At 34.9% G+C, this 22,967-nt stretch overlaps 1 protein-coding gene across 2 annotated transcripts in view; it reads right to left on the bottom strand.

Annotated features, from left to right (window-relative positions):
* CASP8AP2 (caspase 8 associated protein 2) overlaps positions 1-22,967 on the bottom strand; it is a 52,444-nt gene that overhangs the window by 16,567 nt on the left and 12,910 nt on the right. For both annotated transcript variants that reach the window (XM_044674179.1, XM_044674180.1), the window contains exons 3-6: positions 18,496-18,564; positions 11,088-11,188; positions 8,872-8,946; positions 6,965-7,080 (exon numbers count right to left, since the gene is read on the bottom strand). In XM_044674179.1, coding sequence (XP_044530114.1) covers positions 6,965-7,080; positions 8,872-8,946; positions 11,088-11,188; positions 18,496-18,564 — 361 coding nt within the window. The remainder of the gene's footprint in view (positions 1-6,964; positions 7,081-8,871; positions 8,947-11,087; positions 11,189-18,495; positions 18,565-22,967) is intronic.

Here is a 22,967-nt window from a genome sequence, read left to right as displayed (position 1 = left end):
ATTTATTATATGTATATGCTGCAAAACTTTATATATATATATATATATACACACACACACACACACACACACACACACACACACATATGTATATAACTAGTTCTACCACTTAACACACATTTGACTGGCAAGAAGGAGGGAAGGAGGAAGGAAGGAAGGAAGGAAATAAGTATTGGAAGGACTGCAGGAAAACAAGCAAATTACTGCATTGTAAACAGTGAACTGGTCCAGGAATTCCAAAAAAGCAATTTGGAATCATACCCTATAAGACACTACACTGGACATACCCTCTGGCCCAGCAATACCTATTTCTAAGCCTATGCCCTAACAATATCAAAAAAAGAAAACAGACTTTTAAATTTTAAAAGAAAAATCTGGAAACTAATGGGATATCCATCAATTGGGAAATGGATGAACAAATTAAATATACAAATGTCATAGAATACTACTATGCTTTAAGAAATGAAAAAGCATGGTTTCAGAGAAACCTGGGAAAACTTATATTAACTGATGCAGAGTGAAGTGAGCAGAACCTGGAGAACAATTTATACAATAGCAGCAACATTGTAAAGACTTAAAAAACTCTGATGAATGAAATGACTAACCAAGATTCCTGAGGGTTGCTGACACAAAGGTCATGTACTCAAGATGCAGAATGAGATAGATTTTTGGAAATATCTAAAGTGAGAATCTTTTTCTTAACTATGCATATTTGTTTAAAGAATTTGGTTGTTTTTTTTATAATGAGGGAGAGGAGGTAAATGAAAGGGAAAGAAAATAAATGCTTGTTAATTTTTTAAAAGAGTATTTCAAATTTTATTTAAAACAGACTTTAGAGACTATAATTCTGCATATGCATGTACATCAAATTCATTCCCTATAACTTTTAGCTGTAGATATGTAGGCTCAAAATGTACTTAGCTAAATGCAAATTTCCTCCATCATTCCCAGAAACTATAACAAAAAGAGCTGAGGAAAAATATCCTCTATTAATGTTCAAAAATATATTGGATTATTTGTTTATAAAACTTCTGGTGCAAGTAGTTGCTATAACCCTCTATCTAATAGCTCCTCTTTTCTTCCTGTAATATTGTAAAATTAATATTATACCAAATATAATATACTAAATGTGATAATTGGTTTGGAAATAGAATATTAGTAAAAGCAAAGATTATTGTGGTCACCATTTATAAAAATAATTAACCCTTAAGTCATATACAAGAAAGAAATAAGGAGGTGTGAAGAGTGAATCAAACTCTTTGTCTATCAATCAGCAACTTTTAAGTTAATCAATCAAAAACTTAAGTATCCCTAACCAGTCACTAAGTATGAGAGTTCACAAGTCACTTACTAGAGTAAGCTCACACCTACAAAGGTCACTGGCCCCTCACTTGGGCAGTGCTAGGCAAATTGAAAGACTGCAATTGGTTCCCATAAAGTGGGAGAATGACATGGAAGTGACATCAAGAAAACTGCTTTAAAAAGGCCAGCTTGAGGATTCAGAGATTCTCTCTGCATTGGTGAGCCAGACTCTTTCCCTGGATCTTACGATGGCTTGCAGTGCTGTGTGGAGTAATTCCTTCCTTGGTTCTTTGATGAGGAAACCCTCTCTGCTTGTTGTCACTTTGGTGGGACACTCCCTTCAGCGTGAGTTATGGTGAGATTCTTGGCAGTTGTGTGCACTGAAGGTTCTCAGCGAATTCTTCAGTGTCTCCTGGCTCTTTGGATTTCAGCTTCCTAATTAGGACTTTGGATTCTGGTAAGATTCGCTTTCAGATTCTCATTTGCGGTATGGAGACATTAGGATTAAACTCAGGGTATTTGTAGCTAGGCAATACTTTCTGTCCCTTTATTCTACATTTTTCCACATTCACTCTTTCCACCTCTTTGTAAATAAAATTGCTAAAAGTTATTTTGACTTAAGCTATATTTTTAAATCGGTGCCCACAATATTACTTTAGAATTCTCATATTTAGTCAAAACCCTAAATTTTTAACTCAAACAGAGGGAAGGCAATAGAAAAATATTTCCTAGCCTGTCACCCTAATCTTGCCAGCCCACATGGGTGTCTTCCGCCTATCATCAACATCAGATCACAGACAAGCTCCCAACCAAAAATCTCCAGAGAAAAGATCCAGCCTACTCTATGGTCTCATTTTTATAGTTCTCCTTCTCCATGTCACATCCTTTTCATGTGTGTTGGGGTCTAGCACATCTCCCCAACCAAAGTCTCTGTTTGGAGTTGGTTCCCCAACCAAAGTCTCTGTTTGGAGTGTTCCAGCCACGCCAATGGGTTGGTGCCAATGAGCAGAAAGTTCACAATCCTAGGAGGAAGGGGTTACCTTCATATGCTCCTATTTCAATTCAATCAGAGTAAAATAATGCTACAAAAATCACCTTGGAGAGGAATTTATGTGAATGTCATTTAAAGTTCCCCAATAATTCCCACAAACACATTAGCATTAATGTCACCTTAGGTTTCAAAGCCTTTGACACATCTTCAAATATTTATATCACTTCCTGTTGCTCTTAGCCGTTTACTCTGTAGTAGAGCCCATAGGTCTATGGACTGAGTTACAAGGATCTATCTTATTAAACAACATGATAGCATTCATCACAAGATGTACTTTAAACAGAAACTGAAGTCAGAAAATGAACTGGGAGGGGCAGCTGGGTAGCTCAGTGGATTGAGAGTCAGGCCTAGAGACAGGAGGTCCTAGGTTCAAATTCAGCCTCAGACACTTCCCAGCTGTGTGACCCTGGGCAAATCACTTGACCCCCATTGCCCACCCTTACCATTCTTCCACCTAGGGGCCAATACATAGAAGTTAATGGTTAAAAAAAATGAACTGGGCTAAGAAATGAACAAAATTGGATTGAACATAAGAAACTCTGCAATGCTTCTAATGTTAATTCTCATTCCTCCCTGAAATAAAAGTTGATGTTACATGGCTGGAAGCCATAGATTACAGAATTAAAGAGGTGGGGAATTCAGTGAGTAATGTAGATCTTAACAGGATATAGAACATGTCAATAAATGTGTCCAGAAGTGGCATTAAAGATATCACGACGTCAGATCAATGTATGAATTTTAAAAAGAGGTGGGATGGTCATGTATGAGGAAAACCAGTATTCTCCACTGGCATATACACAATATCAAGAGATCTAGAAGAGGTAAAACCCCTGTAGAAGATTTAGTGTAGGACATGAACAAGAGTCACCAAGAATAAAAAAGCAGAGGTGATCTGAACTGTTCAAATGAGACTCCAAAGCAATAAACCACAGACTTTTCAAAATAATAAATGAGACCTGGGACAATCCTGAAAGACATGATGGGGAAGGATATTGACCTCCAGAGAAAGAACTGTTGGAGTTCTCTTTCACATCAGTATATTTATGGTTTTCCTTTATAGAGTATTGATTATGTATGAGTTTGCTCTTACAACAATGACCAATATGGAAGTATGTTTTGCATGACAATAAAAATTAAAATTAAAAACATTTTAAATAAAAAATATTTATAATAATAATAAATGAGCAAACATATCTTTTTTAAAGCAGAATTAATATGTCTCAAAGTATGTATTACTATTTTCCAAATATATACTTTTAGGATTAATAAAAACCAAATCAGTTTAAGGGTCAGTGAATCCAGAGTTGCTTGCCATAACATGTTCTCTTAAATCAATAAATACTAACACTATAACAATTATTGTGTCAAGAGGAGACAGAGGGAAAGGCAACTGAAACTTTGACATTAAAAAGGTTAGGTACAAATAAGGCCTTAGACCCTATGACTCCAAGCAAGTCACTTAACCCCCATTTCCTAGCCCTTATTGCTCTTCTGCCTTGAAACCAATACACAGGATTGATTCTAAGACAGAGGATAAGGGTTTAACTAAATCCAAAAAAGCAGCCATCTTTGGGACTTATGGTCCAGACTGCTGTCATAACAAGACTATCCAGTTATCACATAACCTAGCAAAAGCCTGAAATTCACAACAGATCAAATAGTGGCCAAAAACTTAAATAAAAAATATCAGTCAATGATTTCTTTAACCTTTAAACTGCATAAAAAGTTAGCCAGAAGCCTAAATGTAAAAGGAAAAGGGGGCCGGGGGAGGGGGGATGAGGGCACACGCAAACAAGCAGGAAGCTTCCCCAAAAGACCAAAGACCTATGTAGCCTGCAGACCATTGTTTGGGAAGAGTAGAAGATAACCTGAGAGAGTTCTAAGGAAGCCAGAAAACACCAGAAAGTGGACATTGAAAAGCCCAAGAAAGAGAAAAGTGAATATAGTATAGCACTGCTCAGACCAGGACATCCCAGGCATCCAAGGGTTCCAAAGATCCTAACACTTTGTCCTACAATACCCTAGAAGGCTGTGAAGACCCAGGACTCTACCTTAAAGTTCTAGGGAATCCAAGTCCACATCCAAAGGACTTGGAAGGGCAAGACCAAGCAAAGCAAATCAGCCTGCCCAAAAGTAGACTAGAGACAGATTAGCCCTGGGACAAAGTCTCAATCTAAGAATTAGAACTGGAAATAAGTAAAACAAAGATAATATCAACAGTATCAAAATTTATTTTAGCTCTCACCTTCCTGACAAATAAGAGTAACTCCAAAACTGCAAGTCATAACTCAAAGTAAAAATGAATTAAGCACAAGAACCATATGAGTACCTAGAAGAAAGAAAAGGAAAGATAACAAATGAAATAAAAGATCTTGAGGCCAGAATTAGAAGAACAAATAGTTTTGAAAAGAAAATGGTAACAATGGATAGAGCACCAAGCCTGGAGTTATTAGGACCTGGTTTCAAGTCAAGCATCAGATACTTCCTAGTTGTATGACCCTGGGCAAGTCACTTAAGCCCAATGCCTAGCCAGCCCCCTCCTACTCTTCTGTCTTAGAATTGATACTGTTATAGTTAAATAGATAAGAGTTAAAAAAAAAAAATACAACCAGTGTGGATAGAAGGAAGAGAACAATTATGTAAGAACAAGAAAGTTAAAAAAAAAAAAACTTTGAAAGGCTTAAGAACTCTAATCAATGTAATGATCAACCATGTCTCTATGATAATTAAGGTGCAGAAAACAATGGACTTGTTTTACTTGTTTATATTTATGATATATACAATTTTCCCCTACTTTTTTCTCCTCACTTAATTGAGGGAACAGGAAGGGTGTTACCTATAGTCATGTCCCACCCCCAAAATAGGGTCATTGAAACACTTTTTAACTGTACAGAAGAGAACAAAACAAAATTCAAAAGGAAGCACAGACAAGCAGGAATACTTTTTAAAGTAATACAAGCAATTTATTTAAATGTTTTGACAGCAAATTATATGAAATAGGGATTCACAGTTTATATACAATCTTCTTTTTGTGTTCCACTGTGTGGAAATGCTCCTTTTCAGTTTTTAAGTTCAGAATTAAAGTTTGTTTTTTAAGTTATCCTAGTCAAAGATTAGGAAGCACTGGTTATAGGTTTCTTAACTGACATTCTTTCCCTACAAGGCTTGTAAATGTAAAATTTGCTTTTACAGATAGGTAATTGAGCTAAAAATAAAATATTCCGGAGTTGGATTGAAAAGGTTAAAATTTTAAATCTACTACTTACTGGCTTTCTGCCCCTAGGCATATCATTTTGAATTTTTGGTGATTGAGTTTTCAAATATGTAAAAATAGAGATCACAAAAAATCTAAAACCAAATAGGTAAAATATACCAAAGTTGTGACAATCAAATGATAGTGGATAAGAAGTTTTCTGAATAATAATTTAACTTCATTATCATTAGCCTAAATTCCTAATATCCCTATATGAGCTGTTTACTTGCCCACCCCTCTTTAACTAAAATGTAAGTCATATAACAAGTCAAATTTAGAAGGTTTTTTGCAGAACAATTACTTCTCAAATCTAATAACTGCAGGGGGAAATGATGTCATGAACGTTCTAATACACTGCCTACATAGGTTACTGATAAAGAAATGCTGACAGCATATTTTTTCTTATGAAAATGATATTTAATTTTAATTAAGTCAAATAATGCCATAACTTCAGAATTTAAACATTTAAATTACTAGCATATTATTTCACCTATTAATGAATATAATCTCTTATGGCAAGGATCAAGCAAAACACAACTTTTAAAAAGCACAAATCTCAAGCACAGTTAGTTTCTCTTTTGTTTGAACCAAGAGAGCATTCAGAGGGTAAAAAAAATCAGCTTAACATGGTATAGTTTCTCCCAGTCCAAGATTCAAAATCCTATAAATGTCAATGTAATGAAAAAAGCTTGAGATTGTAAATCACTTTTAAATCATTAATTTAAAAGGTTCTAGAATAGAAATTTGTTACACAACACTACATAACGTTGCTATCTACTAAAAACATTATGTATAGGGGGCAGCTGGGTAGCTCAGTGGATTGAGTCAGGCCTAGAGACAGGAGGTCCTAGGTTCAAATCCGACCTCAGACACTTCCCAGCTGTGTGACCCCCACTGCCCACCCTTACCACTCTTCCACCTATGAGACAATACACAGAAGTTAAGGGTTTAAAAAAAAAACCATTATGTATACCATAAGACTATATCATATGAGTCCAAAACAGACTTATCTTCTACACTAAAACAAATGATACATTATCAAGTTCCAATTGCACTGGGAAAAAAATATGTAATTAGGAGGATAATATAAAAGTTTTTCTTGCCAAAATACTCTTATAATTTACTGTGAGCAAAAAAGTTACTATAAAAAAACCCTGAAATCTGAGTATTAGGAAAAAAATTAATATAGTTCATCCATTTCCACTTAAATATATTTAAATATAAATTTCTACTTAAATATATAAATATATGGAATTAATATATTTCATCCATTTCCACTTAAATAAAAAAAAACATTCACCATATTTTCACCCACCCAAAGTCATGTAATTTACAAGACTAAATTCCTTAAACTGTACCTTTGGTGGAGACTATTAATTTCCTCATCCTTGCGGTTTATTTCCACCCTGGCAGTTTTGATAAGTGCTGAAATATTCTTCTTAAGAGACTGGTTTTCATTTTGAAGAGTGATATTCTATAAAAAATATTAATAAAAATATATGTAAGAATTACTCTCTTTTAGAAAATGAGTTGAATAATATATAACTGAAATATTGTTTAGATTATTTTAAATAATTACATGAGTTAAGATTATTCTAAGGTATTTATTTAGAACAGGAATCATTTCATTCTTTCTTTCTTCTTATATTCCACAACACTTAGCACATTGCCTGGCATGTAGTAAGTAATTTGATTGATAATATAAAAGTTCATATCCAACATTTCATTCTATTTCACATCTCTTACTGTAACACTGAGGAAAATGTTAACTTCGAGAATGGAAAATAGTATCTTTATACCCAATATCATATTCCAAACATCAGAAGTCAATGACAGCCAAAATACTTAACAATTTAAAGAATTTTAAGACAATTTTAGTTAAGAATGAGTAGCATAAAAATTTGGACAACGTCATAGGGATAATTAGTTTCATATCCTTAAGTGTCATTTGGTAAGGAATTTAAGCAAAATGAAGTTTCAGTACGCCTGCTAAAAATGGTATCAAGCGAAAGAGAGTCAAACTGAAAAGCTAACTCCTCAAGGACACTGTAAAAAATTACTTATTCAGGGCAACTATCAGTGGATAGAGAGCCAGACCTACCGAGTACAAGTCTGATCTTAAGATACTTCCTAGCTGTATAACTCTGGAAAACTCATTTAACCTCAATTGCCTAGCCCTTTATTACTCTTCTGCATTGGAACCAATCGATTCTGTAATAGAAGATAAGGGCTTTTAAAAAAATAAATAAAAAACATTACTCATTTAACAAGCATTTATTAAACCCCTACTGAGTACCAAACATCAAGCACAGCATTGAGGATAAAACAAAAATAAAACAGTCCCTGCTCTCAAAAAGCTCACATTACATTGAAAGGAGACATGGATTTAGGCAGGAAATATATGTATGTTTGTTTTTAAAGATAAGTATATAAAAAATTAAATACAAAACAGATAGAAATTCTTGGAAGAAAATTTAACAACTGTGAGATAGGAGGAGAGTTGACAAGCCTTTAGGAAGCATCACTTAAGCTGTTTTTTTTTTAAACCCTTGTACTTCGGTGTACTGACTCATAGGTGGAAGAGTGGTAAGGGTGGGCAATGGGGGTCAAGTGACTTGCCCAGGGTCACACAGCTGGGAAGTGGCTGAGGCCGGGTTTGAACCTAAGACCTCCTGTCTCTAGGCCTGACTCTCACTCCACTGAGCTACCCAGCTGCCCTTAAGCTGGGTTTTGAAGGAAACTCAGGATTTTAGGAAGTGGTGGTGAAGAGGGATAGATTCTAGGCATGGCAGAGAGACAAGAACTGGGAGGTCATGTATAGGTACAACGTTGGTATACCAATGTGATTGAGATATGATACATGAAAAGAAGCACTATGTAATAAGTCTGGAAACAGAGGGAGTCAAACTGTGAAGGGCTTTAGTAATCAAAAGGGGTTAATAATTTATCCTAACGACAAGAGGAAACTATTGAAAACTTCTTGAGCAAAGGAGTGATGCCTCAGATATCAGATTTTTATAACTCATTTGAAAATTACCAAAACTTTCTAGCTATATAGTCCTAGACAAGTCATTTAACCCCAAATGCCTAGACCTTACTGCTCTTCTGCTTTGGAATCAATACTGAGAACTGATTCTAAGAAGGGAGGGAGGGAGAGAAGAAACCAAAAATATCTGTTTAAATTGTTCTAAAATCAAATCTAGCACTTGGTAGTTATATAAAATACACAAGAATAAAATTCAAAAATATGATAACTATAGTGTACCTGTGTCTGTATTTCTTTACACTTCTTCAGTAGCTCTTTAACTTGCTTCTGACACTTTCCAAACTCAAGCTGCAGCTATAAACACACACAAAAAAATTCAAATTTAAAAACTTTCTTTGGTGTTCTTATAAATTAATACATGTGGCTCCTGAGGTCTCAGTTGTTCTCAGAATGGGTGAATGACTTGAATATAATAGAGGGAACCTATAAATAAGTTAAATGAACATAGAGTAGTTTACTTGTCAGATCTCTGGGAAAGGAAAGATTTTAAAACCAAGCAAGAGTTAGAGAAAATTACAAAATATAAAATAAATGATTTTGATTATATCAAATTAAAAAGCTTTTGTACAAACAAAAATAATGTAGCCAAAATCAGAAGGGAAACAACAAATTGGGAAAAAATCTTTTATAACAAAAAACTCTGACAGGGGTCTAATTACTCAAATATACAAGGAGTTAAACCAATTGTATAAAAATCAAGCCATTCCCCAATTGATAAATGGGCAAGAGACATGAATAGGCAATTTTCAGATAAAGAAATCAAAAGTATCAATAAGCACATGAGAAAGTGTTCTAAATCTCTAATAATTAAGAGAAATGCAAATCAAAACAACTCTGAGGTATCACCTTACACCTAGCAGATTGGCTAAAATGAAAGAAGGGGAGAGTAATGAATGCTGGAGGGGATGTGGCAAAATTGGGACATTAATGCATTGCTGGTGGAGTTGTGAACTGATCCAACCATTCTGGCTGGCAATTTGGAACTATGCTCAAGGGGCTATAAAAGAATGCCTGCCCTTTGATCCAGCCATACCATTATTGGGTTTGTACCCCAAAGAGATCATAGATAAACAGACTTGTATGAAAATATTTATAGCTGCGCTTTTTGTGTTGGCAAAAAACTGGAAAATGAGGGTATACCCTTCAATTGGGGAATGGCTGAAAAAATTGTGGTATATGCTGGTGATGTAATACTTTTGTGCTCAAAGGAATAATAAACTGGAGGAATTCCAGGTGAACTAGAAAGACCTCCAGGAATTGATGCAGAGTGAAAGGAGCAGAGCCAGAAGAACATTGTACACAGAGACTGATATACTGTGGTAAAATCGAATGTAATGGACTTCTGTACTAGCAGCAATGCAATGACCCAGGACAATTCTGAGGGATTTATGGAAAAGAACGCTACCCACATTCAGAGGAAGTACTACAGGAGTGGAAACAGAAGAACAACAACTGCTTGAACACATGGGTTGAGGCAGACATGATTGGGGATATAGACTCGAAACTACCACACCAATGCTATGATCAACAATTTGGAAATAGGTCTTGCTCAATGACACATGTTAAAACCAGTGGAAATACACATCTGCCATGGGGGGGAAGGGGGAAGTGGGAGGGGTGAAGGGGAAAGTAAGAGCATGAATTATGTAACCATGTTAACTTTTCAAAAAATAAATATTAATAAATGATAAAAAAATAAATTAATACGTGTGAAAAATGGCATAATGAAGGATTCTGTTCATTAAGAAACATTTGAAAAGATCAGTAATTTAGAATAAGAAGGTCTAGCAAATAGAATATCTTGTTGACTGCATCAAGTTTATCCTAAATGTCTAAATTCAAGTAAGTATAGAAAGAAATCATTAATTTAGCTCCCTGTAATCATTTCCCATAGTACAGTACATATTTCAGCATATACGTTAAAATTTCTCAGTTGACAAATCATGAGGGAAAAAAAAAATCAACGGTTATAATCTAGAATATTTGCAGTCAGTTTATTTTACTAAGGATAAACAAGTTATAAATAATTTAATTAAAAAAAATTTTCATAGCATCATATAAATAGAAGAAGTCAGCCTTGCAGGTAGAAGAACCTGGAACATGCTGACAATGTCATCCTGGGCAAACTGCTTAACCTCTCAATGCCCCAAGTAACTTAAGTCTCTAACTTAATCAACAGTGGTTGATCTGTACTGGAAAAAGGAGTTTCCTCATCAGGGAAATACATAAATTGATGCTATTACAGGTTGAGTCAAAAAATGATACATAAAATGACATTTCTTATGAAAAAGAACAGAAAATCAGGCATCTATTCATCTATATTATATCTAATCTGAAACAATATGTAGTCAGAAAAGAGTTTGGTTTTAAAATAGATTCTGTATTTCAAGGATCATAAAAACCAGTTTTATGAAATTTAAAATAGTAATGCATACGTCATTATGCGTTGCTTCCTTTGCAGTTCCTTCTTCAGCCAAAATCTCCTCATACAAATCTAAGCAATTCCTTGATGGTGGGCAGAGTTTAGAAGAATTATCTGAAACAAAAATTAATAATATTTGAATTAACCCATTTGATCATGCTTGGAAAAACATATTATAGAATCACAGAATTTTAGGAAAGGGGACTTAACTGTTCAGTCCAACCTCCAGAACAATAAAATGACTTTATTAAGTTTTTAAACAAGGAAAAAGAGAGCAGAGTCAGGAAGATGAGTTCCTGAGTTCAAATCTGGCCTCAGATCCTTACTATGTGACCCTGAGCAAGCCACTTAACCATATTTCCCTCATTTCTTCATCTGTAAAGTCTTAGCTTAGAGGAAAAGGAAGTTTAAATATATATATATAGCTGTTCTTTTTTTGGTAGCAAGGATTTGGAAATTGAAAGGATGTCCCTCAATTGAGGAAATGCCTGAATAAATTATGGCACATGATGGTGATGGAATACTATTATGCTATAAGAAAGGATGAGCAGGATGATGTCAAAAAGAGCTGGAAAGATCTACATGAACTGATACAGAGTGAAATAAGCAAAACTAAGACAACACTATACATAGTAACAGTAATACTGCGGCATTGATTGAATGCGATAGACTTAGTTATTATCAGTAATACCATGATCCAGGACAATTCTGAGAGACTTATAACAAAGAATGCTATCCACCTCCAGGAGTAGGAATGCAGATCAAAGCATGTGATGTTTTTGCTTAAGCTTATTTGGATTTTTGTTTTGAGGTTTTGGTTTTACATGATTATTCTCTTACAAAAATTAACAATATGAAGATAGATTTTGCATGATAATCATGCAGATCAAATCGCCTATCAGCACTGGAAGGGGAGAGGGAGACAATTTGGATAATTTAACTTCAGAAAACTTATGTGGAAAGTTCTTATTACATATAATTAGTAAAAATAAAATATCTTTATAAAAAAAATAAAGTTTCTTGTCTCCTTTTATAATTTTTCAATATATTCTTTCATTGTTAACTGTTACTTCTAGCTATTGTCAGTGTATTTTTTTCACATTTAGCCAGTTCGCTCTATATCCCAAACAACAAAATTGATCTGAGACATCAAAAACAAACCTTGTCAAAACTACATATAATTTTTTTTTAATGGGCCCTAAGTGAGTCTGAAAGAAAGCATGAGTTTCAGTGTATGTACTCAGGGAGATAAATTCTGGCTACTCGGAGACTCTTTTTGGCTTACTTATTGGTTCTAAACCTTTGTAGATGATGTCAATTAATTGTAGTATTATGATATACAGAGATTTTACCCTACCTTACAAAGAACTAGAAATACCAGTTATTTTGTAAGCTATTGAAGTCTAGAGGAAACTAAGTTCATAGAACATAAGGAACAAAGACTTAGAGAAGAACTCAAAAGTCACATCATAATAATCATATATACCAAAAAAAGATCCTATATATACAAAATTATTTATAGCAACTCTTTTTTCTGTAGAAAAGAACTGGAAACTAAAAGATTGTCCCATCAATTAAAACACAGCTGAGTAAAGCACAATAATCAAATGTAAGGTAATAGTATTGGTCTATAAATAATGAAAGTGTGTCAAAGAAAACCTGGGAAGTCTTTTATAAAATAATACAGAGAGAAATACATAGAACCAGAACAATTTAAAATATAACATCAGTACTCTAAAAATGAACAATTTAGAAATACTTTAAGAGCTGATCAACATGACAAATCAATCATGATTTTGAGGAATGATGAAGAAAAATGCTATTCATATCCTGACAAAGATAAAATGACCAGCATGAATTTTTCCTGTTTAAACTCATCTGTCAAGGACAGTATTAGTGAATGCAGAGGCAGGTCGAGGAGGTCCTGGGATCAAACCTGGTCTCAGACACTTCCTAGCTATGTGACCCTAGGCAAGTCACAACCCCCATTGCCCAGCCTTTACCCCTTTTCTGCCTTAGAACTAATACACAATATAGATTCTAAGATGGAGGGTAAGGATTTGTTTTAAGAAATGATTGGGGGTTGGGGGTTGGGGCAGCTAGGTGGCTCAGTAGATTGAGAGCCAGGCCCAGAGATGGGAGGTCCTGGATTTCAATTTGGCCTCAGACACTTCCTAACTGTGAGACTCTGGGCAAGTCACTTGACCCCCATTGCCTAGCCTTTACCACTCTTCTACCTTGGAACCAATGCACAGTATTGATTCTAAGACGGAAGGTAAGGGTTTAAAAAAAAAATGCTTGGTAATTGAAAAAATGAGATAAATTTTAAATTTAAAAAAGTTATCAACTGTAACATCTTGATTTTCCAGATGAAGAAACTGAAACTTAAAGAGCTTAAGTGATCAGATGATTTCAGAAAATCTTGAGGATGCAGAGTTGCAGAAAGAACTAAGTGAAGTGAGAACCAAAAGAATAGCATATATTAGAACATTAGCACTATAAAGAAAAACAACTTTGAAAAAGAATTCTATAATCAGTGTAATAAGCAATCAGGTTTCCAAATGAAACATGTTCCCCACCCCCTGCCAGGGATGTGAAGGAGACAAGATGAGAGGCAAATAGATTTAGACATGACCACTGACTGAGTGGACTTGTCTGGCCAGACTGTGCTTATTTGTTACAAGAGTTTTCCTTCCTTTCAGTTAATAAGGACTGAGAAGGAAATGGAGGCTACCAATAGCAACACCAAAAGAAGAGGGTCAGTGAATATTTTTATCGCACTCTAGAAAAAGGGAAAAAAATCAGAAGGAAGTACTGAAAAGCAGGACAATTTTGAAAGTAACGTATAATTTATTATATAACTTTTAAAAAAGCAAGCAATGTAGAGCTGATATTCTGTTTCACATAGAAACTGTTTTTGTGTTCAGGGAAATGAGTGTTTATGTCAGAAAAAAAAATTAAACACCTCAATAAAAACATTTAAAACTTTTTTGCCAGGAAGTGACTATGCAGATGAAAGCCAGGAGACCAGTCTCAAGACAAGAAACACTTCTACAAACAGGCCAAAGAAATAAGACATTGCCTTCTGGAATTAGATGTTTGCCAAAATTAAATGTGGAAGCAACTAGGTAGTACAATGGATAGGGTGCCAGGCCTGGAGTCAGGAAGATCTGATTCAAATCTGGCTTCAGACACTGCCTAGCTGTGTGACCCTAGGCAAGTAATTTAATCCAGACTGCCTAGCCCTGGAAGCTCTTATCTTAGAATTGATATTATAAAAAAAGGTAAGGATTAATAAAAAAAAAAAAAAGTTAAATGAGGGTTATATCATGGAATATTTATAGTGTGCACAAATATATTTACATATTACATGAATGTATTTAAATGTATATATGCATATGTGTCATATGGGTATACATAAAATCTCATTTGATCCTTACAAAACCCCTGTAAGATAGGCAATATACCTACTCTTATCTCTGTTTTATGAATTTTCTTCCTTTGTAATTTCCTCATTCTGATACTCAGAGAGGTCAAATAACTTGTTCATAGCTAGTAAGTGGAATTATGGTTCAAGAATTGAACTCAAGTTCTTTGAACCCAAATCTAGAACTCTCCTCACTATATAACTTTGCCTATCAAAATGTGACTTTCACTGATACCACCAAAGAGCAGCAGAACTTCTTCACAGAAGTTCAGAAATGATAAAGACCTCAAAAATGTTCTGGTCCTCTCTCTGCCCTAGTAGGTTCCTTGATGATTACTAACTACTGCTAGAAGATAGACTGAACAGAATTCAGTGTACTATAAACATTCTGCTACCTGATGTATTAAATGTAAACATTACATCTTTATAATATGAGGTCATATAATAGAAAAATGACTACATTACTAAAGTCCTCCCAACTTCACTGATTTCTAAACCTGTCACTTTTTTCAAACTTAATAATAGCCTAATAAGACCAGAGGTTAAGATGTTTGGTCCTATATCAAGAGTTATTTTATTTTATTTTATTTTTTCAATGTAATCACAAGTCTGTGTTAATTTTTACTACAAAGTAATCAATTAACCAAGGAAATATTTACTTAAGGCTATACCTAAACTTAATGCTCAAGTTTCTTCCATGGACTGTAATTCATGCTTGTCTGCCCATCTCATGCAAGTCTTCCCCAAAGTATACCACAGAGAATCTCCCAAAAAGCCACAGCCCTTCCCTGCTTTATCCTGATAGTACACAGGCACCAGCAGAACAACAACTATACACCCAAATCATTCTCCTTTAAAAAATATCTTCATTGATTATGTTGCTGCCTATTTACATCTACCAGGAGCCTCTCCATTACCCTCTGCCTGATATTAATTTTTATTTCTTCGGAGACTATTGTAATCTGCTCTAACTGCCATGGAGCAATACCAGTTGGGCGGCACAGTGGACAGAGTGCTGGGCTTGGAGTCAAGAAGTCTTATATTTAAATCCAGGCTCAGACACTTACCAGCTATGTGGCCCTGGGCAAGTCACTTAACTTGTTTGAGGCAGTTTCTCAATTGTAAAATGGGGATAATAGCTTTTACCTTACAAGACAATTGTAAAGATCAAATAAGATTTTTAAAGTGCTTTGAAAAGTGCCTAGCACGTAGCAGATACTATATAAATTCTTATTCTCTTACTTTCCCCCAGTAGAATATTGTTGTTAAAAAGATAGGCCTTTGTCTCATTTCTCAAATATACAGAGTATTGAGTCAATTTTATAAGAATACAAATCACTCTCCAATTGATAAATGGCCAAAGGACATGAATAGGAAGTTTTCAGATGAAAAAAAATTAAAGGTATCTATAGTCATATGAAAAAATGCTCCAGATCACTACGGATTAAAGAATGCAAATTAAAACAGCTCTGAAGTATCACCTCCTACCTAGCAGACTGGCCAATGTAATAGAAAAGGAAAGTAACAAATATTGGAAGGGAGGTGAGAAAATAGGGACACTAATATATTATTGGTGGATTTGTGAATTGATCCAGCCATTCTGGAGAACAGTTATATGCCATGGGAGCTATAAAATTTTAGTTCTGTATCTAAAGGAGATAAAAAAAAATAGGGAAAAGGATTTATTTGTACAAAAATATTTATACCAGCTCTACTTTTGGCAGCAATGAACCAGAAATTGAGGGGATACTCATTAATTGTGGAATGGCTAAACAAATTGTGGTATATGATTATAATGGAATTCTATTATGCTATAATGCAGAGGGGAGTCAAGGGAACATTGTACAAAGTAACAGCAATACCATATAATATACAACTATGAATGTCTCAGCTCTTCTCAGCAACAGAATGATCCAAGATAATCTGAAAGGACTCAGGATGAAAATGCTATCTACCTTTGGAGAAAGAACTGAATGAAGATCAAAGCATACCATTTTTCACTTTAATCTTTTCATGTTCATTTTATTTTCTTCACATTTTTATGTGTCGTCTTCTACATGACAAATATGGAAATGTTTTATATGATAACACATGTATAACCAATATAAAATTGCTTACTATCTCATGGAGGGAAGATGGAAGGGATGAGAAAATTTGGAACTCAAAACATTAGAAAATGAATGCCAAGAACTGTTTGTACATTAACTGGGAAAAAAATAAAATATTATTGAAGAACTGAAAAAAAAAAGATAGACTTTGCAATAATGATAGGATTATTAAAGAAGTTTTGACTTTCACAAAGACAATGAAGCCCTTTCTCCTCCTTCGGTTTAACTTTTGGGTCCAACTCATTATCTATCTCTACTGTTTATCCCAGACATACGAATTGACAGCCATTCTCTATTGGCTCTCCCTACGAAAGGATTTCAGAATCTGGGCAAAACGTTCTTCTTTCACTTTGACTTTTTCTGTGTGGATGGCTGGTTTAGTGAAAAATCTTTTGGTTTTAAGCATCGCTGTGTCATTCATAAACAAGAACAATCTAAAGTCTCACTATCCACAGAGAATCTCTCTTCAACTTGGGCTCTATAATGGGTCTCTTACTTTACCCTGGCAAATGTGTTTGGAAAGCACATTCTTTTAATACATTATCTGACGTTTATGATTAGAGGGATGTTGAAAAGTGTATTATCTATTTTTTTGTCTTTCATGGAATCAAGTGTTTTGATGTAAGGATGAGGCTTCTTACTACTACCAAATCAAATGCTTTTTCACAATCAATAAACACAATAATATCTTACATTCTATATTTCAATTGCTTGAGAGATGGTAAAGACATATTACATTATAAAATACTACTTGAGAAGGACTGCTTATTCCCTACTAAATAAATTCCCTTATGAGAATGCCCTTAATCCATGCATAGATGATTTACATAAAAAACTGTACAGGAGGACCTTTATGAAGGTGTTGAAACCTTTTTTAAATGTTTTCAGGCTTTTTTCAATGTATTGATCAGTTTGTGCTGATTTTTTACTCCACTTGTCTTAATAAATACTATTTGTTATAGGGCTATGGTGGAGAACCTATGGCACACATGCCCAGGGACACTAAAGAGCCCTCTCTATTTATATGTGCTCCATCCCCCCAGCACAGAGTTCACCAGGTTGTTACTAGAAAGCCAGAAAGAAGTGGGCTGGGTTGCTCCCCTGCCCTTCTCCACATGTACTGAGGATATTTCTCACATCACCCACTCCTCTAAAAGGTTCACCATCACTGTTAGAGGGGAGGTGGCTTTCTAAGGGAAACAGGGAAGGATATTGGGGGAAACTATTATGATGATAAAAGGAAATATAAATGAAAAGAATTTTTTTTAAATACTGCATAAGTGGGCAGCCAGTTGGCTCAGTGCATAGAAAACCAGAACTAGAGATGGGAGTTCCTAAATTCAAATCTGACCTGCAGATTTGTGACCCTGAGTAAATCACTTAACCCCCCATTGGCTAGCCCTTACCACTCTTCTGCCTTGAAACAGACACTTAGTATCAATTCTAAGAAGGAAGGTAAGGATTTTATTTTTTAAGTATTACATAGGTAAAATAGTAAGCCAATAGTTAATAAACCTAAAGTGTTCCTTGGGACTTTTGGGAAATATCAGTAAGGTCCAAGTTAATTTCCACAATTTAATAAATTCCTCTCCTTCAGATACTTTGCATATCATTCTTTAGCTTCCTCACAAGTATTTCTCCTCTAGCATAGAAAACCTTTATATATATTTGGTCTACTAATATGGCTGCTTTTCTCCTATTTATTCTCTTAAGTGCCAAAGATCATAATTCATGGAATAATTATGATAATTTGTCATATTTGTTAAAAAATACAAATAATTCAAATGCAATTCATGATATAAGACATATGCAAAGAGTTAGAGATCATGTCTTACAGATGAACATAAAATGGGTTTCAAAAATTTAATTTTATACTTCAAACTTACCAGTTAGAGTACTATCCAGCCCAGCATAAATGTCCAATGAACTTTCATCATTATTCTTAAGAGGAGAAGCTGAAAGGAAAGAAAAGCAATGTATAATCAAAATTTTACTTTACTTTTTCTTTTTTCTTCTTCAAATCTTTACCCTCTGCCTTAGAATCAAGAAGAGCTACAAAGGCTAGGTAACTGGAGTTAAGTGACTTGCCCAGAGTCACACACATAGGAAATGGGTATGGTCACATCTGAACTCAGGTCCTCCTGACTCTAGGCCTGGAGCTCTTATCCATTGTGCCACTTATCTGCCTTAAAACCTTACTTTTCAATGATCCTTTAGCACAAAGATAGTCCAACTGTCTACCATGATAAAGGTTATATAGGGGGAAAAAATCTGTCAGTCAAAAGAGAAGACAATTTCAACCCCATTGTAGAAACAAAAAAGGCTTTCCTATGAACCTACTTAACTCTGATTTATAGGTCCAAGAATTACTAACTAAAACTTTTTGGAAGAAGGAATAAAGGAAGTATAATTAAGAATATCATATACTGGATACAGTTTGCTATATTTCAAATCAATCCAGACTATAAAGGCCATCAAAGTCAAACTATAAATCTTAGTTTTGCTATATACTGATAGAATATATGTTTATATCACATTCTATGATGATGAGATATTTTATAAATTGAGGACAACCTTGAGAAAAAGCAGAGATCAAAATGACATATAGTATCTAAATGGCTTTTCCTTATTATTTTAATTACTTTCACCTTGACATGTTTTATAATTAAATTGTCTTTTAGTAGTATTACTAACAATTTACTAGGATTCTTTTTACAAAAATAAAAACTCTTACTTTCCATCTTAGAATCAATACTATGTATTGGTTCCAGCAGAAGAGTGGTAAGGTATGAATGGGGGAGTGACCTGCCTAGGGTCACACAGCTAGAAGTGTCTGAGGCTAATCTTGAACCCAGGACCTCCCATCTCTAGGACTAGCTCTCAATTCACTAAACCACATAAGTGACTCCAAATTACTAGGGTCTTTTACAAGCAGAGATAATATGTAGACCAAAAGAAAAACATTTATTGATGCTTGAAATATCATGAACATTGTGAAGTTATGTCTGTAATCTGGTTTAAATTCTTGGTTTTTGTTCATTTCCATATAAATATTTGAAACAAGTTTCCCTCCTTAGTCCTCTTTTTAGGAGTTTAATCAAAAAGAGAAAAGGGAAAAACATTTTTATAAGTAGAAATTCTGGCATAATTTTATAAGACATATAATACAGTGAAATATTAGATAAGTACTGCTAGAAATCATCTTAAAGGATTAGAAGAACTCAAAGAAAACGGAAACAAAAATATTCACTGTAGCACCTTTTGTGGTAGCAAAGAACTGGAAACAATGTACATGCCCAACAACTGAGGAATAGAATGAATGTAATGGAATATTATTATACCAAAAGAAGAGGATGAGTATAAGGAACTTAGAGGAGTTTGATAATGTTAGGGGCAGAACCAAGATAGCAGAGAAGGTACAGAAGCCCATCTGATTTCTGCCCCGCCAAAAAGCAATGATATAATTAATGCCTTGAAACAAATTCTGGGCCAGCATAACCTACAAAAAGACAAGGTGAAGTAATTTTTCATCCCAAAACAACTTAGAAGCCTGCATGAGGAATCTGGTGCACTAGGGTAGAGGCAGAGCACAGCATTCCAGGCCAGACCACACACCAAGGCTGCAACTGAAGCAGCCACCATGGCACGGAGTGGGGGTGTTCAGACAACTGCTCAGAAAGAGATTACAGGGACCCTCTACCAGCTCTGGGTGCAAGACTCTTAACACATTGCCCATACACAGACCAGGTCACAGTCCTGGGGCCCAGTTCCAGGGTAAGGAGGAGCACCAACACACAACAGCACTTGCAGTCATAGGGGAACAGGACCCTAGTCACAGTTCCAAGGGGTAAATGAGTGTTTGTGGTAACTCAAAGACCAGAGGCCAGACCCAGAGAGTATTAAATACAGCTCTCCTTACATCATGTCACTGTGGAAGAAATGAAAGTAGATAGATCCCCAGTGCCAGCTCTGAAGGCAAGAACCTGAAGCTTGGAACAGTACTCCCCTCACCACAGTTACAGAGTCCAACTTTAATAGTTTTTTAAATTTAAAGAAAAGGCTGAAAAATGAGCAAATAACATAAAAAAAAAAAAAAAGAAACTCAACAAAAAAAGCAATTTAGTGACAGGGTAGCACAAACTCAGAAAAAAAAAAAAAACAAAGTTAATACTGCTACATCCAAAGCCCCCCCAATAAAAGGATTTTAAAAATCAACTAAGAAAGGTAGAAGAAAAACTGTAGGGAAAAAATGAAAGTGACATAGGAAAATCATTAAAAAAAAAAGTCAATAGCTTGGTTAAAAAAGGCACAAAAATACTGAAGAAATTAATACCTTCAAAAGCAAAATAGACCAATTGATAAAAGAGGCACAAAAAGGGGGCAATTAGGTGACTCAGTGGATTGAGAGTCAAGCCTAGAAATGGAAGGTCCTGGGCTCAGATTTGACAGCAGATACTTCCCAGCTATGTGACCCTAGGCAAGTCACTTAACTCCCATTGCCTAGCCGTACCACTATTCTGCCAATACATAATGCTGATTCTAAGACAGAAGGTAAGGGTTAAGGGGGGGGGGGGGGGGAAGAGGTACAAAAATCCAGAGAAGAGAAGAACTCCTTGAAAAGCAGAGTTGGCCAAATGGAAAAAGACATACAAAAATGCCCTAAAGAGAAAAACTTCCTGAAAGACAGAAGTGATCCTTTGGGAAAAGAGGCACAAAAATTCACTGAGGAAAAGAACATTTTCCAAAGTAGAACTGGCCAAATGAAAATTAAAAAATGTACAAAAACTCACTCAAGAAAATTATGCCTTGGGGGCAGCTGGAAGGTTCAGTGGATTGAGAGCCAGGCCTAGAAATGGGAAGTCCTGCATTCAAATCTGGCCTCAGACACTTCCTAGCTGTGTGACCTTGGGCAAGTCACTTACCCCCATTGCCTAGCCTTTACCACTCTTCTGCCTTGAAGCCAATACACAGTATTGACTCCAAGACGGAAGGCGAAGGCCCCTCAAAAAATAATTAATTGATTTTTTTTTAAGACAAAAGAAAATCATGCCTTAAAAATTTGAATTAGGCAAGTGGAAGGTCCATGAGACATCAAGAAAAAAATCAAAGTCAAAAGAATGAAAAAATAGAAGAAAATGCCTAATATATCATGAGAAAAACAAATGATATGGAAAATAAATCCAAGAAAGATAGTTTATGAATTACTATACTACCTGAAAGCAAAAAAAAAAAAAAAAAAGTTGAGACCTCATCTTTTAAGAAACCATCAAGGAAAACTGCCTTGATATTCTAGAACCAGAAGATAAAACAGAAATGGAAAGAATCCACCAATCACCTCTTGAAAAGGATCCCCAAAAGATAACTAACAGGAATATTAAGTCAAATCCCAAAACTCCAAGGTCAAGGAATGCATTGTTAGGGGAGTTGTGAAATGATTCAATCATTCAGAACAATTTGGACCTATGAACAAAGGGCTATAAAACAGTATATATATACTTTGACCTAGCAATACCATTACTAGGCTTGTATCCCAAAAAGATAAACAAAAAAGGGAAAGACCTACAAAACGTTCAGCTCTTTTTGGGGGGGCAAAGAATTGGAAACTGACAGGATTCCCATCAATGGGAGAATGGCTGAATAAATAATATATACAAAGGAATAGTATTGTGCTATAAGAAATGACAAGCATGAGGATCTCAGAAAAACCTGGAAAGACTTACACAAACTGAAGCAGAATGAAATAAGCAGAACCAGCAAAAGACTGTACTTTTTAGGAATATTTTATAATGAATAACCATGAATGACAGCTATTCTCAGCATTTCAATGAGCCAAAACTATCCTGAAGGACTCATGATAAAAAATGCCATCTGCTTCCAGAGAAAAGAAACTGAGTCTGAATCCAGACCAAAACAAACTTTTTTCACTTTCTTCAGTTTTTTCCTATTTGAGTTTCATTCCACAAAAACATTAATGTGGAAAAATGTTTTACTTGATTGGACATGTAAAAATCTGAGATTGCTTATGATCTCAAGGTGGGATGGGATGTTAGGGAGAGGGAGAAGAGAGAATCTGAGATTTAATAGTGTTTGAAAATTTTTGGAAACTATTTTTACATGTAATGGGGGGGATTAAGAGCTTAAAAAAAAAAAAAAGAATTTAGAGAAATGTGAGAAGACATATATGCAAAGTAAGCAGAACCAGGGGGAAAATATAAACAATTACCACAACAATGTAAACAAAAAACAAAAACTGAATGGTATATAACTATGATGACCAAGCTTAGCCCTGGAGAAGAGTTATGAAAAATGAACTTTTCTCCTTTCTTTTCAAAGGTGGGGGAATATGGTTATAAGTATA

This window comes from Gracilinanus agilis, chromosome 4 (genome assembly GCF_016433145.1).
Source record: "Gracilinanus agilis isolate LMUSP501 chromosome 4, AgileGrace, whole genome shotgun sequence".
NCBI lineage: Eukaryota > Metazoa > Chordata > Mammalia > Didelphimorphia > Didelphidae > Gracilinanus > Gracilinanus agilis.
The sequence above is the reverse complement of the archived record's forward strand: the minus strand, read 5'-3'. Positions and strand labels throughout refer to the sequence as shown.